At 38.0% G+C, this 19,465-nt stretch overlaps 1 protein-coding gene across 3 annotated transcripts in view; it reads right to left on the bottom strand.

Moving 5' to 3' along the window:
- Positions 1-65: 65 nt before the first annotated feature.
- The window catches only part of TBPL1 (TATA-box binding protein like 1), a 40,222-nt gene continuing 20,822 nt past the window's right edge, over positions 66-19,465 (bottom strand). For 2 of the 3 annotated variants that reach the window (XM_062186794.1, XM_062186793.1), the window contains exons 2-7: positions 10,274-10,452; positions 7,047-7,129; positions 6,815-6,878; positions 4,290-4,393; positions 4,109-4,203; positions 66-3,540 (exon numbers count right to left, since the gene is read on the bottom strand). In XM_062186794.1, coding sequence (XP_062042778.1) covers positions 3,461-3,540; positions 4,109-4,203; positions 4,290-4,393; positions 6,815-6,878; positions 7,047-7,129; positions 10,274-10,408 — 561 coding nt within the window. In that variant the 5' untranslated portion in view covers positions 10,409-10,452 and the 3' untranslated portion in view covers positions 66-3,460. The remainder of the gene's footprint in view (positions 3,541-4,108; positions 4,204-4,289; positions 4,394-6,814; positions 6,879-7,046; positions 7,130-10,273; positions 10,453-19,465) is intronic. The other variant, XM_062186792.1, reaches the window with a different exon arrangement.

Here is a 19,465-nt window from a genome sequence, read left to right as displayed (position 1 = left end):
AGAATTCTGCAAGCCAAAAAGCAGCATCTTTCCATTTTTTATGAACAGAAAGGACAATTTAAAAATCCTGGGACCATATTTATTTAGAAATAGCTGTTAATAAAACACAGACTATTATTTATCCAAATGTCTAAGCAATTAGGTTTAAGTTATTAAATCAAACCAATAAAACTTCTCTTTGTAAGATTGTCATGTTAACTTATAGTAATTTCTAGTTTCCTGGAATTCTTCAGTCTTCAGGAATAACCTCTACCTCAGGTTACGGCACACAGGCTATAGTTAATGCTTTCAGATGATTGAAGACATATCTTCATATTATTTTATGTGATGAAACAGAGATGGCCAACTGACTGTACCAGCAATTTTGGCTTTCACCTGTATGATGGACGGCTCTCATCTGCTCTCATTCCTCCAGCTGAACTGAGACATTTTACCAAAATTATTTGGATATGACAGAAACTACATAATAAAAAATTTTGAACATTTTGACTACTTGGTCACCCATTAAATTACTAATTTATTACAAGGTATGAAAGACACACCAAAAACTTGAAAATAAGAAAACCTAACTTGAAAGAGTTTTTAAAAAATTCAATTAGCGTGAAGAAAAAAGAATCCCAAGAGGCAAAACCCTTTTATTTAGCTGTAATTTTCCTACTGGCTCCTGACAAATTGTCCCAATTTGACTACAAGAATACATGGCTACTATGTTCCTTATAACAGTGGAAAGATGGTAAATCTGTGTAAAGCAATAGTGAAACTAATATCAGAGACTCAGGAGACTGACAATAAAAGTCCTGGCCCTAAAATGGAATGATTAAATTAACAGGGGCTGGCGTGCACACACAAACACACACACACATACAAAGAAAAGGAGATCTGAGATCTGAATTCTATCGTACATTCTGTATACAAGTTACAGCTTATAAGATTTCGTTTTGGAAAGAGAAGGGAAAGTGTGTTCTGCAGAGGATCAATTTAGGAAGCTTAAAATAAGAATTTTTATCAGAAATTTTTTTTTTAAATCAAGACAAGAGATCAGTATCAAATTTTCTTTCTTTGCTAAGCATCGCAAACTGTATTTAACAAAAGAGTACCATGTGTTCACTTTGAATTTCAAACACTATAGGTACATACCTTAGCTATTTCTTGGTTTAGCCATTCTTTGAAAATGGACAGGAAATTATTATAAGCCTAGCTGGTTTCTTAATAGTGACTTCAACTTCAGTATCTTAACCACTGTTTTTCTTTTATTATCCCCAGTCTGTAACTAAACAATTTAGTCTTCAAACTAATTTTCATCCGACACCCACCCCTCAACACCAAATCAAGCTTTTTGGTTTTCAAAAATAAAAAGGGGGGAATACTTATAATTTTCATATATATATTCACAGTTTTTATTTATATATTAAAAAATTGACAGTACTTGTGGAAAGCCAACAGAGGACATCAGCCTTGTGTAGTAGAGCACATGAACACTCTGCCAGGTGGTGCTCTCGAGACCAGGTCTGGTCAGCCTGGCCTCCCTACCTTTTCAGATAAAGCACTTCAACGAGCTAGTGATCTGCTAAGGGTTCAAGTTGTTTGAATACTGAAAATACCACATCATCTGGATTCACATCTTGGCTCTTTAATCATGCCCCTCCCCCACTCCCCATTCTATATTTCTTTTTCTGTGAACACTGCAAAATAGGAGGTCACTTACTATTGTTAAGACTAAGTGAAAATCCTAAATTTTAGAGTCCTCCTATAACGCTTTAATTTTATTTTCTGTATCTATGAGTTCAATTACCCAACTGGATCATAAAATAAAGCAAATAGACAAAATGTAAAAATAAAGAATAAAATTCTAAAAAAAATCACAATTAAATCTTTCATAAGAAATAAAATATTATAGTTAGCCTTTACCCCTACTTTTGAAGAAATGAGCAGTGTTAGAGGCAGGCATTTAAAAGGAAGATAAAAATAAGCATGAAATAATGTGTATTATTCAATGCAGTACTTAACCTAAGTTTTCAAGATTTTATGTGATAAGGAAAACATACTATATATGGAGGTTAAAATGTTGCAATTTTTCATAAAGGTTTCAAAATATTCTGGTAATTTAGGTTCTAGTGGAAGATTGTTATTGGGATATTGTTCAGTTTCTACTGAGCAGTGATTCTGACTCTACTGAGCTTTATTTCTAGGTAAAATCCCTGCTGGTTACAGTAAACTCCTAGATGGAGGCAGTGAAATCCAATGGCAGCTTGCCCCTGTATTACCGTTCGAAGGTTCACAGGCAAGCCTGGAAGACACTGCTTCATAAATGTGTTATTTACTAAAACTTTTAAGAGTAGCAATCCCATATACTGAACAGCCATTTTCAGCTGCATTAAGACACAACAATGGAAAATATCTGGCAAAATGGCTTTCAAGTTCCAAGGTGAACCACATTATAATTATCCTGTGGCACAGAGGCAGCTTGTGGGCACTTGTTAAAAGAGCACAATGTTACCAACATCTGACAAGGCTCTAAGATTAGCCTGGAGCACCAACCTAAGGTTTATGAGACAAGAACCTCAATCACTTTCATACAACTACAGTTGAGTCTTTCCAGAGTAACAAAGGTACAAATGGTGTACAACCCGTCACAGCTTCTTTCTCATAGCCATCTAGTAGGGAACTTTTTCATTTTAAAACTACAATCTCTTAAGAGTTATGTAACATTTTCTATCACTTTAAATTAACAACATAAAACATTATCTTTTGTCTATAAAGTTCTACTCCCATTCCCTAGAGTTTATATACATGTTTTTATTTCTAATCTGCAAGAAAAAAATTCTACTTGATATTTGGTAACAGAGCATTAAAAGATACTATACACATGTGGCATATACATACGTACACAAAATACACTTCAAAAAGAAGCCAACACACTTTAGCCAGTCTAAGCTTGCATAGATTAAAAAAAAATCATGAATACAATTTTTGTTTAGAAAATGGGGAATAAAAGTTATAGAATGGATATGAAGAGATCTTTTCCAAACTTTTATTTGTGCACATTCAATTGAAAAAGATAACTTTTACAGGTTCTTTGGTGCCCATATTCAGCATACAAAAATGTAAAAGACTATTCACAAATAAAACACATCAGCTCAAACTGGAAAAAAAAATAACAATAAAACAATTAAGGTAGTGCACACTGTGACAGCTCTGCTTATGGGGACATGAAAATTACTGCGAAAATAAATAGAATGTCCTTTTGTAAAAGCAGCAATGTCATGTCTTGTAAACTTCCTTTTTATATTACAGCAAGGTCTGAAATAACATCCAAAGGGACTGGAGCTTACACTGTAGCCATGAATGAATAAAAGAGTCTATTTCCTCAATTACTGTTGGTCCAGTTTTCCTTTTGCTTTGAGTCCAATGTGCAGCAGGTTTTAAAAGGTGCTCAGTTAGAGATTCATTAAGTGATGAATTATAAAATTTCTTTCCTGCTTTCAAACACAAATGGGTAAATCTGTTCCACAGCAGTAGCAACAGCCTTTACATTGGGTCCTGTAACAAACACAATGGAGGAAAGGGTGAGAAGAGTTAAAAAAGGGGACAAGTGACTTCCCAGAATTACCAATCATCAAGTAGTTCAGAGTTTTAAATTAGTTTAAAATATCTACACTTCCATAATCCTACACAGAGTCATATGAACCGAGAGAATACAATTTTTTCTGGACAATTAAAGAAAATCCAAAACACAAAATTAAAAACCATACTTCAGGGGTGTACACTAGAATATTACTAATAGCTCCAGGCTGGCAAGTACTCAAATGCTCATGGACAGTATATTCATGCACTGGCTACTAGACAATAATGAAAGATCCACATACAACTATATAGAATGATATGGATGAATCTCACCAAGACAATGAAGAAATACACAAACTAGCATAGTATATCTAAGATTTACAAACAGTACAAAAACAGGTAACACCAATCTATAATGTTAAAAGTTGGGAGATTGTATTTCCTTGTAGGGGACAAATAAGACATTATTTCTATCTTGTCAGGTGCATCTTTTATATCATTCAGTCCAAAATTGACAAGTCTAAGTTTCAACATCACAAAATACCTGTTACTGTGATACTTCCTGTAGAAAAAATCTGTAATGTAGCTCTTAGAGACTTTATCCGATAGCACACAGCAGGATGAAGTTCAGGTTCATAACTGTATTTTTAAAAAAGCCACAATTAATATAAATAATAATAGCCTGACTAGTAATTTCAAACTATCTTGAGTCTTCAAAGACCTACCTGGCATGAGGTCTATTGTTCTTTGTGAATTCTGGCAAACGGATTTCAAATGGCATGTTACACACTGCCAGAACGTTAACAACCTTAAAATCTGTAAATATTACCTAAAGAGAGAAGTAAAACTCAATGAATTATTTTGAATTCAAAAATCTGTTCATCACATAATCTTTAATAGTTAAGTTTCAATCCTTGAAAAAATGAAAGCTCAAAAACTTCACTAAATAGTAAAATCTGAGATACTTGTATTATTAAAACAGAACATGTGGGGCCTTTTGACTCTTTAATTTCTTTTTCTTTAAGATTTTATTTATTTATTTGAGAGGTAGAGCTACAGAGGGGGAGACAGCGAGAAAGGTTTTCCATCCGCTGGTTCACTCCCCAAATGGCCGCAACAGCTGGAGCTGGACCGATCCAAAGCCAGGAGCCAGGAACTTCTTCCAGGTCTCTCATGTGGGTGCAGGGGCCCAAGCACTTGGGCCATCTTCTACTGCTTTCCCAGGCCATAGCAGAGAGCTGGATCAGAAGAGGAACAGGCAGGACATGAACCAGTGCCCACATGGGATACTGATGCCACAGGCAGAGGCTTAGCCCACTATACCATAGTGCTAGCCTCTGTTTAATTTCTTAAGAATTCAAATAGAACATTTAATTAACACTACTGGGAATAGAAAGAGAATAGTGAAGGAGAAAAAAAAATAAAGCAGGATCCTCTTTCTAAAACAGAGGTGAGGAACTTTTATTTGGTGAGGAGTCATTTGGTATTTCTTACATCAATTATGGTCCATACAAAATTATCAACTTAAAAATCAGCCTGCTATATAGACAGACATACTGAATTCTGAATTCCACCTGTGACTGCCTTGGCAGGGCCAGACCAAATGATTCTGCACATCCCTGTTCTAGAGTCAAAAATTTCAACATTGTCACTTTAAAAGTTCAATAAATAGACAGGATGTGCACTGAGCTCCAAAGGTCAGACATTTCTTACATGCAACGAGAGCAGTTCCTTGAGTTTTAAGTTAGATGTTCACTTTGTCTCTGAAGACACAGAGTGGCTCTATTCCTGACTCCAGCTTCCTAGCAATGCAGACCCTGGGGAGCAGTGATGATGGCTCAACAAACTGGCTTTGTGCCACCCACGCAGATGTTCCCAACTCCCCGGCTTTGGTCTCAGTCAGAGGCCATGGAAGACAACTGGGAGTCAATCAGCACATGGGCACATTCTCTCTCTCCAGTAAAGAAACAAATAAACAGCGTTTTTAACTAATTGGGATTTCTCTCAAGATTTACAATGTTATGGTAAGAAATGTAACTCCAAGGTCGAAAACAATGTTCTCTTCGCAGGAACAACTTCAGCCCATCCCGTTACCAACCTTCAATTGCTTCACCTCGTCATCTTTTCCAACATTCTCCCTAAAACTACACTTCTGGAGATCGAACTATTCAACTCACTACTCGCATAAAGCAGTTGCAGAAAGGCACAAACCCGCAAAGTAGCCCACCGTCAAACCACTGTTACCCTGCAAGGCTCGCTAGTGCCACTCAAACTCTAACATCGCTAGGGCCCACCAGCAGCCCACTCACTTGACAGGCACTAACTAAAGTCATCAGAAATTCAGCTTCCCATCACAGCTTTTACAAACGTCTTCAAATCCCCAACAAGCCTGGCCCTCTTCTTCAGAGACCATTTCTCAACTTTATCTTTCACTTACTCATCATTTGTAGATGACCCAGCAAGACCATAATGTGCAATAGTTTTATTCAACATTATATCTCTTCAAAATTACATTTGATAAGGGTGACATGCCAATAAGAGTCACTTTGCATGTATGAGAGCCTACCACCCAGTGTGCCCCTGTCAACAGGCCCTGCAACTCTCATTATCCTGATCTACCATTCTTGAAATGATTTAAAAAATTTGTGTATATGTGAGAGGTGAAAAAGAGAGTTAAAAAACCAATTTGTAAGGAAGCAAGTCTCTTCATGGGAAAGCAATCTGGATAAAATTCAGGATGTTTTATAAATACCTACATGGCCAAGTTTTGCTACCACATTTTCACACTAAAGAATACCATTAAAAAAAACCTAGGAAACATTTAACCATATGAACAATTCTGCAGTGATTTCCTTAATTTAAATAAATTAGACATTTTAATTTTACAAAAATAAACCCTTGAATATTTGCAGCTTGGATTTTTAAGCATTTATTTTAAAATCACACATATTATCACTCATATTTAAGGGATACAGTATAATATTTCAAAACCTGAACAGAATATACAATGATCAGAACCAGGGTAAGCTGGCATATCAATAAACTCAGATACATATCATTTTTTTGTACTAGGAATATTCAAAATCTTCTCTGTAAGCTTTTGGGACATACTCAATTCATTCTTGTCTACCATACTTTTCTGATTGTACTATAAATATTAGAACTTATTCCTCCTGTCCAGTGGCACTCCTGTACCCATTAACCATTCTCTCTACCCTTTCCATCTATGGGTATTTTTTGAAAGTGTTACCTGAAAACCTAGTTTCTGCAGACTGCGGGCTAAACGTCTGGCACCAAATTTAGCTTCTTCTTCACTACGGTTTTAAGGGAGGAAAAAAAAAAGTATACATTAGTTGGAAAATAAATTTTACACTGAGGAAAATAACAGATTTTCACATGATTTTGTTTTTAAGTCTAGGAAAACGTCCTTTCCACGAGGGGTAAATTAAAAAATTAAAATTAAAAACCCAAGTGACATTTACCTTGTTGCTCCAGTGCAAATAATTTTTCCTGAGGACCAAATTGTGGCTGTAATTCTAGGTTTTCTAAGCTTCATTAATACTTTCTGGAAAAAAAAAATCTGATTACTTAATAAGCATTAATTCTCATACATGGTCCTGCTCTACATGGTCAAGTTAATTACAAATATTATTCCAAGCTTATCTAAGATTGAAATAACTGTTCTCCAAATCACCCATTCAAAAATCAATTTTGAATAGAAGGAACATTTTACTCCAAAACACAAGGACTATAGTAATCTCACTAAATACCTGAAAGTAACATAATACAAGTATACTAACATTTCAACTCTTATTCCATTCTAGTCACATAACTGGAATCTACATGTATTCTCAGAGGTGCCAACCTTGTTCACAACTCAGGAGCTATGCAACAGCTGTTAATTTGATATGAAATACTCTCCCCTCAACATTCTCACTTCATTCAGCTCTCACCAGGTGTCACGCAGTAGGAGGGCCTTCCCCTGCCTATTCTCCTGAAACCCCCACCCTTTCACCACTCTGTACTTTTAGGCTTGCTTTATTCTGCTTCATTCCCATCACAGCTTTACCCTGTATCTTCCAGTTCAACATGGCAATTCTGAGTGCAAAAAATGTGGAAACTGGAAACCCAGTTTCAGATTCCTTAGATATGAAAGTCTTTTAAAACTATTATTACCTACAGAATATAAACAGATTAAGAACTAAGCTCCAAGATAGTATATGAATTTAAATTTTCATTGCAACTTTTATCTATAAAAATGTTTACTACACACACAAGAAAGAGAAAAATTTACTGGATAATATATAACACATGAATGAATCAGGAATGAATCAGACACTTCTGCTTAAAACTTTTTGAGTTCCTCTGTCACGTGTCATATTTTCTTTCTTTTTTTTTTTTTTTGACAGGCAGAGTGGACAATGAGAGAGAGAGAGAGAGACAAAGGTCTTCCTCTTTCCGTTGGTTCACCCTCTAATGGCTGCTGCGGCCGGCACACCGCGCTGATCCGAAGCCAGGTGCCAGGTGCCAGGTGCTTCTCCTGGTCTCCCATGCGGGTGCAGGGCCCAAGGATTTGGGCCATCTTCTACTGCACTCCCGGGCCACAGCATAGAACTGGACTGAAGAGGGGCAACTGGAACAGAATCCGGTGCCCAGACCGGGACCTGAACCCGGTGTGCCAGCGCCGCAGGTGGAGGATTAGCCTATTGAGCCATGGCGCCGGCCTCTTTTCTTCTTTAAAGATTTATTTATTTGAAAGGCAGAGTTACACAGAGAGGAAAGACAGAGATAGAGATCTTCCATCTACTGGTTCGCTCCCCAGGTGGCCACAACAAATGGGCTTTGCCAGGCTGAAGCCAAGAGCCAGGAGCTTCTTCTGGGTCTCTCACATGGGTCCAGAGCCCCAAGGACTTGGGTCAGCCTTTGCTGCTTTCCCAGGAGCATGAGAAAGGAGCTGGATCAGAAATGGAGCAGCCAGGACTTGAATGCCACCACTGCAGGCTGTGGCTTTATTAACCTGATGCAGCATAGCACCAGCCCTGGGTGTCATATTTTCAAATTAGAAAGTTCAAAGTTTACCAAAGATGAAGATGAAATTTGAACTAAAACAAAATTTCAAACACAAGACACTGAGAAACACTGATCTGAATCTGTGGAAATTTAACTTTTTTTTTTTTTTTTTAACCACTAACTTGTCCACTGACTCAAAATTTTCAGCTAGCACTCCCAGAAAAACTTCTGTTCTGTATGTTATTCTCAAGTACAAAAGCAGTGTTAAGCATTTTCATCTCAAAATATTTTAGCAGATATATTCATTCTCTTTTTTAAAGGAAAAATTGTACTACTGATGAACTTCAAAATCTTTAATTTCGTGTCTCTGAAAACTGTAATCATGTTTAATTCATTTTTACTTAGTTTCTAATACTAATAACTAATGATAGCTAGGTATGCTAGTATTAATTTTTAGAGCTTAAATACAGCCTTCATTTATCCTTATTGTTCATAATAAATGTATAAAATATAGATCTCATCAATCTTTGGCTTATAAGGTGTTTACAAAATTCATTCATTCATTGTGATTTACATTGTTAATCTCAATTAATACTAAAAATTTTAAATACTACAGGTTTAACAAAAGCTAAAATTCAGAATGTCTAGATTAAGATAAGAACCATATTATTTTCAGCAATTTAACTGAAAAACAAAGCCATCTGAGGCCAGTGTTGTGGTGGTAGAGGGTTAAGCTGCCACTTGCAAAACTGGCTTCCCATATGTGGGTGCTGATTGAAGTCCTTGCTGCTCTACTTCAACCCAGCTCTCTGCTAGTACACCTTGGAAATCAGTGGAAGATGACCCAAGTGCATAGGCCTCACCCACCCACTTGGGAGACCCTGGCTCTGCCCTGGGTCAGCCCTGACTGCTGTGGTCCTATGGAGAGTGAACCAGTGAATGGATGATTCTCTCTCCTTTCTGCATTTGCAGTAAATAAACCTTAAAAATAAAGAATAAGTAAAAGATATCCATCTAAAAAAGAGGAATGACAATATACCACAACACTTTACAGAAATTACAATGTTTATGAGTATACATGAAGATGTAAAGGTCTCTTTCTTCAAGTTTAAAGAAACTGAGAAAACAATAAAATGTCTCTGTAACAATGAGTTCTTCACTAAGAATGGAAAAGGTTATCTCCCACCTTCATGAGAGGAGGGGTCTCCTTTACAGGGTTTACTACTGTATCAAGTACAACTAGAACATAGTTAGATACTCACATACTATTTGAAGAATGAATACTTTTTTTTTTTTTTTTTTTTGACAGGCAGAGTGGACAGTGAGAAAGGTCTTCCTTTTGCCGTTGGTTCACCCTCCAATGGCCGCTGCGGCCGGTGCACTGCAGCTGGCGCACTGTGCTGATCCGAAGCCAGGAGCCAGGTGCTTCTCCTGGTTTCCCATGGGGTGCAGGGCCCAAGCACTTGGGCCATCCTCCACTGCACTCCCGGGCCACAGCAGAGAGTTGGCCTGGAAGAGGGGCAACCGGGACAGAATCTGGTGCCCCGACTGGGACTAGAACCTGGTGTGCTGGCACCGCAGGCAGAGGATTAGCCTATTGAGCCGTGGCGCCGGCCTGAAGAATGAATACTTTCTAATAACAATTCACAGCAGCATAAAATGAGACATGTAGTACCCCAATTAAACTACAGATACTTACTCCAACATCACGCTTATAAATTACATTTGCTCCTTCCAAAGCAATCTTCCTTAAGTTCAAATGGCATCTTGTTCTAAAAACACAGACTACATTTGTAATTAAAATGTCCAATGCAACGTCACTGTCTGCATCCATTGGGGTAGTTTAAAAACTCAGCTTCCCACCACGCAGATCACATCCTGAGAAATACAACAAAATAAAGTCATTGAACTCCAATGCTCTGTTTATTTTTCAGAAATAATCCTGAGAGTAAAATTAATAAATGAATTTATGTATTTTTAATGTTACAATAATCAAATCATATCCTTCTTTTCCCCACTAAAAATGATGTTTTAAAAGATAACGTGCCACAGAATACCATTTAAAATCTGGACCTAATTTTCATTCTTTAAATTTTTAAGTAATTTTTACATGCCAGGACTCTGCCAGACTTATCTCCAGCTACTTGCCTTTGTAACCACCAGGTTCCAGGTCAAACCACAGTTAAGGTGATTCCTCAACTCATCATGTTCCAGGGCTGGACTGTGCAGTTCCCAGTATCCAACCGCTGCAACCTATCTAACACAGTGTGCTGGGGCTATGCAAATGTTGACCCACTTTTCTCTATTTCAGGTAAAGTAACTGATTCATTATGTTTAAAGAAACAGAAATAATATCTACAATATTTATTAACAGACTTTTTTATTTACTAGCCTTTCATTCTTACTCAAACACCTTCTTCTTTTTTATTTATTTATTTATTTATTGACAGGCAGAGTGGATACTGAGAGAGAGAGACAAGAGAAAGGTCTTCCTGTGCCATTGGTTCACCCTCCAATGGCCGCTGCGGCCGGCGCACTGCGCTGATCCGAAGCCAGGAGCCAGGTGCTTCTCCTGGTCTCCCATGCAGGTACAGGGCCCAAGCACTTGGGCCATCCTCCACTGCCTTCCTGGGCCACAGCAGAGAGCTGGCCTGGAAGAGGGGCAACCAGGATAGAATCCGGCACCCCGACCGGGACTAGAACCCGGTGTGCCGGCGCCACAGGCGGAGGATTAGCCTATTGAGCCGCGGCGCCAGCACCAAATACCTTCTAAATGCTACAGTTACCAGAGGAAAGAAATGATTAAGGCAAAGTCTTTTGTCCTCAAGGAGCTCACAACCGTGTAAGGAGGAAGCTCTATTAAACAGCACAAAACGAAGTTATCAAAATCAGAATCTTCTCATATGTATTTTTCAAGATTATCATGACAGGAGCATTTATATAGACAAATAAGCAAGCTCTAGTTTTTACTAAGTATGTAACCATTATTTAGCTTATTTAACTGTCTTCTCTCCTTGCAAATCAGCCACTAGTTAACAATATACTCTAGTCATCTTTAAGATCCACTGGAGCCACATTATGAAAAACCAGTATTCTATTATAAGGATTTTCAAATCATCATATGACTAAGAAAATGAAGATACCAAGAATCCAAAATGGGGGCTGGCGCTGTGGCATAGCAGATAAGGCCACAGCCTGTAATGGGGCATCCCATATGGGCGCTGGTTTGAATCCCAGTTGCTCCTCCGCTGATCCAGTTCTCCGCTATGGCCTGGAAAGCAGAAGATGGCCCAAATCCTTGGGCCCCTGCACCCACGTGGGAGACTTGGAGGAAGCTCCTGGCTCCTGGCTTTGGATTGGCACAGCTCTGGCCATTGTGGCATTGGGGAGTGAACCAGTGGATGGAAGACCTCTCTCTCTCTGCCTTTCCTTCTCTCTGTGTGTAACTCTGCCTTTCAAATAAATAATCTTAAAAAAAAAAAAAAAGAATCCAAAATGAAGAAAATTCCCTCTAAATTCCCTCTTTCTACTTTTTAGTTTCTAATAGAAAGCAAGACATAGCAGGGTAAAACTTCTATAGGACCACATAACATTCAATTCTGTATACCAAATGGATGCCAATTTTTATTATATTTTCTCATCTTCTCTCCCCACATTCCGTTTAACTATGCAATCTATTCCATTCCTTGTCTGATTTCCATAAATCACTTTTATGTACCCCTGTGAGGCAGGGGCAGCAGTTGGGATTAATGGACAGATATCTGGGCAAAGAGATTCACGAGCAGAGGCAGAGGCAATTACCACTGGTCATATGAGGCAGACTCAACGCCTTACACATCACTAACTAGCTGTAAGAACTCAGCCAAATTCTATCAGTGTTCTCATCTGAACATGAAACAGACTCACCACAGAGTGGTGTTGTGAGAATTACATAAAATAATGTTGAAATATACTTAGCACATATATCTGGTAAGTAAGAACTCAGCCAATGACAGTGGTTATCAACGAAGTTTAAATCAACAAGCAGATTAGATTTCTCGGCATCACTTCCCATGAGTATATTATAGCCCAGTTAGCGTACTACCTAGACACCACCAGGTTTTTCTGCTATTTTCCTGTTAAGAAAAACTGGAATAACTGTAAGGTATTGCCTCCTGGTTGCTTACTCCAATGTTTACTCTACCATTCCTTTACAGAAAAACTCAAATGCCTAGCCAGGTACACTGTGGCAGAAATAATACACTGCAGTTTTCAGGTTCCCTGGCAACTGGTACAGCCAAGTGGCCACATGACTATGTTCTGGACAAGGAAATAGAAAACTAAATTGTTGTTCTCTGGGAAGTCTGCTTAAAGGACCAACTAAGCCTTCAAGAATTCCTTTGTCTTTCTGTTCTTCCTCACTGCTGCTACTTGGAGTTTGAATGAGAGCTGGAGCTCAAGTAGCCATTTGGGACCAAGAAACAATGAGATAAGGATGATCAAACAGTTAGAAGTAGTCTGGGTCTCTGACTCTGTTAATATCTTTATTGGTCTTTTAACTGTAGACCTTCCATGTGTAACAGAAAAATCAATTCCCCTTCTGTTAGATTTCAGTCATATGCAGGCAAGTCTAAACTGTCACACGTATTTTAGGGATAAACTACAAAAAGCAATTACTGAAGAACAAACATTATATGAAGAAATAAATACTTATTTCAAAGTCAGAGTCAGACTCAGAGAGAGAGAGAGAGATCTTCCATTAGCTGGTTCACTCCCCAGATGGCTGCAACAGCCAGGGCTGGGCCAGACCAAAGTCAGAAGCCAAGAGCTTCATCTGCATCTCTCATGTGGATGGCAGGAGCCCAAGCACTTGGGTCATCTTCCACTGCTTTTCCCAGGCCATTAGCAGGAAGCTGGATTGGAAACGGAGCAGCCAGAACACAAACTGGTGCCCATGTGGGATGCAGGTGGCACAGCTGGCAGCTTTACTCGCTACACTGCAACACCAGTCCCAACCATTTCTTTTAATTGTAAAACACTTGTTACCTGGGCTGAAACTTTGAAAGCTACTTCTTTTAGTCTGAATGTAAAAGAGCTAACAGTCTTTTTCTTCCCTACAAATCCATAAAACACAATATCCATGAAGATGCGTATGTAGCATATTTTGTTTAAAGGTGACTTATAATTTTTTTTCTATTAGTTTGTATAGCACATCAAGAGGAATGTATTATTTATTTATTTATTTATATTTATTTGACAGGTAGTTTACAGACAGTGAGAGAGACAGAGAGAAAGGTCTTCCTTCCGTTGGTTCACTCTCCAAATGGCCGCAATGCCTGGAGCTATGCCGATCCAAAGCCAGGAGCCAGGAGTCTCTTCCTGGTCTCCCATGCGGGTGCAGGGGCCCAAGCACTTGGGCCATCCTCCACTGCTATCCCAGGCCACAGCAGAGAGCTGGATGGAAGAGGAGCAACCAGGACTAGAACCAGGGGCCCATATGGGATGCTGGCGCCACAGGCAGAGGATTAACCTAGTGCGCCACGGCGCCGGCCTCAAGAGGAATGTTTAAGAAACTTCACAAAAAATACAACATTTGAAAGTTAGATTTAAATTCACAAAGCTGTTAAACCTACTGAAGTACTACAGCATGAAATATGAAGACACACAAAACGACAGGACACTACAATAAACATCTAAATGCCTGCCATTCAGCTTAAAAAAACTAAATCCTACAATGCACTTCTTCCAAATCACATACTTATTCCTCCCCTTCAGAGAAAATCTCTACTCTCAATTGGTATTTCATTACTCATATATTTCTCTTAAACTTTTTACATAATTCCTAATGCCAATTAAGGTGCCATTTAAAAAATGCATTGATGGATTTGACTTACTAATAATTCACTTAGGATTGATACATCTATATTCGTTAGTAGAATTAGCCACACTACTTTTATAATATCTTACCTGGTTTAAGTATCAAGGTTATACTAGAGTCATTAGAATTAGCATAATTTTTTTCCCTTTCTAATTCTTGGTAAATTTTAAAACAACCGATATCTTTAAGAGTTCTAAGACAACCAATGTGTTCCATTTCGGCTTGTGTCACTTCTGCTAAATGAAATTTTCCTAGGCAATTTTCTACTTCTTCTAAATTTTTAAGTTTATCAGGCAAATGATTCATGATTTCTTAATAGTGCATGTCTGCTGTAGCATCCTTCTGCTTTTCTAGTGCCACTTATTTCTGTACCCCCACCTCAATACCGCTGAAAGATTTTTCTACTTAAATTTCTTCAAAGAACTATTAGCAGTTGATCATCTTTATTAAATTTTTGTCTATGTTCATAATTTTATTCTTTCCATAGGTTTATTCTACCCTGTTTCTAATTTCTTATACTGGAAAGTACTTAAGTGGAATGTCTAATATTTTAGTTAAAAAAAGTTAGAAACTTTTTTCTTATATGAATATTTAAGACTATTATAATCTAGTATGTTTAAGGTATGACTTAAGTTGTATATATATAATATATTCCTTATATATATTTATTCCTTGGCTCTAGCAACATTTAAATGTCCATTATTACTTTTCTTGGACTAGTTATTTATATAGAAGTTCTTTTTTCTTGTGTGTGTGTGTGTGTATGCACGTATGTACAGATGTATGTTTTTATTATTTGAGGAGATGCTAATAAGAATGAGATCCACTTACATATATTGGCAAATATTAAACAGTGCTGATAAAAGTTTAACTAAATCAGCATGCTCTTATAATCTGGTACAAAAACTTCCTACAGGAGATAATCTGGCAATGTGTATTCAGATAGTCACAAATGTGCATTCACCTATGTAGAACTGCAGTTAACTGGTATGAATGCATTTTCAGAAATAACTGAACTGAGCAAAATATAAACAAAATTATTCATTACAATTTTGTTAACATGGACAACCTACATGTCCACTTAAAAGGGACTGGTTACATCAAGTACAGCACAGTTTTATAACAGACTATTAAATAAATTTTTATAAATTATAAAGCTACATGGACAGAAGACCATAATGTGCATTACAGTAAAAAGAAATTACATGTTTGATGAGTTAATTTTGGTTTATGTGTCTATATAAGCATTAAATACTTATATCTGCCAAAATGTTCACATTCATCCATTCAGTGGACTGGCACATCAGAGTGACTTCTTACTTTTCTCAATTAAAATTTTTTTATTTGAGAGAGAGAGAGACTGAATTAGTTCCCATCCCCTTGTTTACTCCCTAAATGCCCTCAACAGCCAGGGGTTGAAGCTAGAAGCCCAGAACTCAATCCAGGTCAACCACATGGTAGGAAAAAAACAAGTACTTGAGCCATCACTGCTGTGTCCCAGGGACTGCCAGCAAGAAGCTGGAAATAGGAGCAGCAGAGAGGGATGCAACTGGGGCACTCTGATATGGGGTGTGCACCCTAACTGGTATGGTAACTATAAGGCGAAATGCATACTCCCACCATTGACTTTTTTTTTTGTAAAGCCTGCTTAAAAAAAAAAAAAAGTACATAGTACATTTACCATAAGAAAATTAATTTCTCATTTTATTTTAATAATTAATCTATTAATATAATTGGTATACTGATATAATTAATACATATTAATAATTTTCCACTGTCCATGGCCCAATTATTAGAAATATGATTTAAAGATGCTTTATACTGTTTTTCAAGTAAATACCTAGTAATGGTTTGATTTGTCAAGAGTTACTTCTAATAAAAAGTATATGCAGCTGTCCTACTTTCAGGAAAATGTCATCTTCTTGCTATGAAAACAGTTTCTTTGGCTCTCAATGAATTTATGGACAGGAACACACGGTCCATATTTTAGGTTCGCTGACTTTCTAGTAATCAAAAACGTGTCCAGCAACTACAACCTACTGCACCCTTAAATCATCACCTGAAAAACACTGCCACCTCCTGGTTTTTAAGACAAATTGCATCAAAGACTACTAAACTTCAATTTTTCAAACCAGCAAAAATATTTTAACTGAAAGGCCACAATAAACACTGTCATAAAAACAAAGCAAAATAGCCCTAAAGCCTCAGTAAGAGCAAACTATTTAAAGCTAAATAAAACTCAGAATACAGAAAAATGGAATCTAGCTACATAAAGTATATGCAAGTTGCAGCTGAGGACACTGAAGGAGGAGTCTCACAGGCTTAACCACACCAATTACCATATCCATGATCTGAGAAATGGCAGCACCAGGTAATGCAGCAATTTGCAAGCACACCCACACTAATCTCCGGTTCTTTACAAAGCTCCCAAATAGCAGATTAAGGAATAGACATTTTGTATCTTGATTCTAAAACATTACTGATCCAGATGGAGTAAAGTTAACATTTTCTCTTTCACATTCGCCTGATAGTACAGCACAAACCTTATGAAGACAGGGCTCTGCGGGACCTAGAGTTTACATTCAGCTAGGTGACACACAGGATCAACTACACAATCTCCTGCCAAATCTTCACTTTCTCTTCTGCAGTTAGTATACTCCTGTACCCCCCAGGGTGCTTTTAAGGATTAAATATGATTATGTCAAGTACCTAGCACACAGTATGTGTTCATTTAATGGTAACTGTTATTGTTGTTGGGAGGATTCACAGAGAATTTAATACTGTACCTAAACAGTATTAAATAAATTGATGCAAAACTTGATGACAGCAACAGAGACAGATGAGAAGAAAAACAAAATAAAACAAAGATGACCGCAACAGTCGGGGCTGCGCCAATCCAAAGCCAGGGACCAGGAGCTTCCCCTGAGTCTCCCACGTGGGTGCAGGGGCCCAAGATCATAAGACATTAGGAAGGGGTCAGCACATTACAGTACTTGTTCTTTGAGTTTTATTGGAACATGGTCACATTCATGTGTTTTCATAAAGACTATATGTCATGGTTGAGTATTTGTAACAATGCCTCACAAGCCTTTTAGTGTTTATTATGTGACCCTTTAAGAAAAAGTTTGCTGATTCCTGGGCTAGTCCAATAAAGTACTACCAATAAAATAAAACACCGGTAAATCTAAAACACATGTCTTTTTTTAAAATGGGCAAAGTTGTCACATATAATTATTGGTTCTTGATTGGATACTGGTTCGAATAAACCAGTAAAAGTTATATGAAGGAAATTTGAATGATCTGTTTGGATCTGACTGGATCTGAGTGACAGATGGTATTAAGTGCTTTCGTTAGGTGAGGAGAGTGGTTATGCAAACATGCCTACTTTTCAGACATGTACACTACATATTCAAGGGGGAATGTATTTTAAAGCACTGGCATGATTTGCCCATCTGAACTCAGTAACACAGATCTGGATTAAGTTTCAGATGATTCTCTCAAATGTCTGCAATTGTGGATAACGTATTCTGAAATGCTGCATAGACAAAGATAGTAGTTATCGGATTTTAAGACCAAATATCATGTTTCTGTTTCAGTGACTGATGGAGAGGTATTCATTACACCAATGTTCTTACATTTCTGTCTATAAATTCCCATAGCAATTTTTTTAAAGGTTTATTTATTTGAAAGGCAGGGGGAGGAGAGAGAATCAGCTAGTTCATTCCCCAAATGGACACAATGTTGACAGCTTGGTCGATTCAAAGCCAGGAGCCAGGACTTTGATCCAGATCTCCCACATGGGTGCAGGGCCCCAAGTAACTGGGCCATCCTCCGCAGCCCTCCCAGGTGCACCTGCAGCAAGCTGGATCAGAATTGGAGCTGCCAGGACTCAAAATGGTGCCCATACAGGATGGCAGCACCATAGGCAGTGGCTTTACCTGCTATGCCATAGCACCTGCCCTTCTCCCCCCATAGTAATTTCTTAAAGCTTCTTAAGAAAAAGGCTTCGGGGGCTGCGCTGTGGTGCAGCGAGTTAAAGCCCTGGCCTGAAGTGCCGCCGGTTCTGGTTCTGGCTGCTCTACTTCCGATCCAGCTCTCTGCTGTGGCCTGGGAAAGCAGTGGAGGATGGCCCAGGTCTTTGGGCCCCTGCACCCACGTGGGAGACTCGGGGAAGCTCCTGGCCCCTGGCTTTGGATCGGGGCAGCCCCGGCTGTTGCGGTCATCTGGGGAGTGGGCCAGCGGATGGAAGATTTCTCTCTCTCTCTCTCTGTCTCTGTCTATACCTCTCTCTGTAACTCTTTCAAATAAATAAACCTTAAAAAAAAAAAAAAGGCTTCATAAGAGGTCATACTAAGACAATATAATTGTCTTAAATACTTTTAAGAAACTAACAAAACTAGGTTTAGTAGGTATGTCCTCATTCAAGGAAGTAATAGCTTCTTGGCTACTGGCACATTTAAAATATCCAAGCTACTTAGAGGCAAGTAGGAGATATAAAAATAGATAGGAATGTTAGAAAAGTTTCAGAATATTTGGCAAAAGAAAGCAGTTCTCAAATACCAAAAGAAAGGGAAATCTGACAGTCAAATAAAGTCACATGGTATAAGATTTCATGAAGCTAAACCAAAATTAAGTAAATACATAAATAAATGCCTACAATGCAAAGTAGTAGACTCCACAGAAGACAAGCGTCACGAAAAAAGGGAGGTAGGAATGTCATAAAATGAACTAGCAATGTTAAGACTCTTCTTTTAGTTAAGAACAGACTGATGGTTTCCAAGATCCTACTTAACTGAAAATCCCAAGTGTCTAATGTTGGATGGAGACACGCTACAGACAAATTTAAGAATTATATACTGTATTTCCATTTTAATTCTAGAACTATCATGTTTAGGCAAATTATCACTCCAATTCTGAAAGGAACCCTTTCCCATCATCGTGCATCTGTGTGAAAGCTAGGTGCAACAATGAGCTATAGCAATAGCTTCTAACTTAGTTCGCAGGTGACTTTCCTATCATGAGGGCATTTTGTGT

Source organism: Lepus europaeus, chromosome 3 (assembly GCF_033115175.1).
Source record: "Lepus europaeus isolate LE1 chromosome 3, mLepTim1.pri, whole genome shotgun sequence".
In the NCBI taxonomy this organism is placed as follows: domain Eukaryota; kingdom Metazoa; phylum Chordata; class Mammalia; order Lagomorpha; family Leporidae; genus Lepus; species Lepus europaeus.
This window is presented reverse-complemented; position numbering and strand designations above follow the sequence as displayed.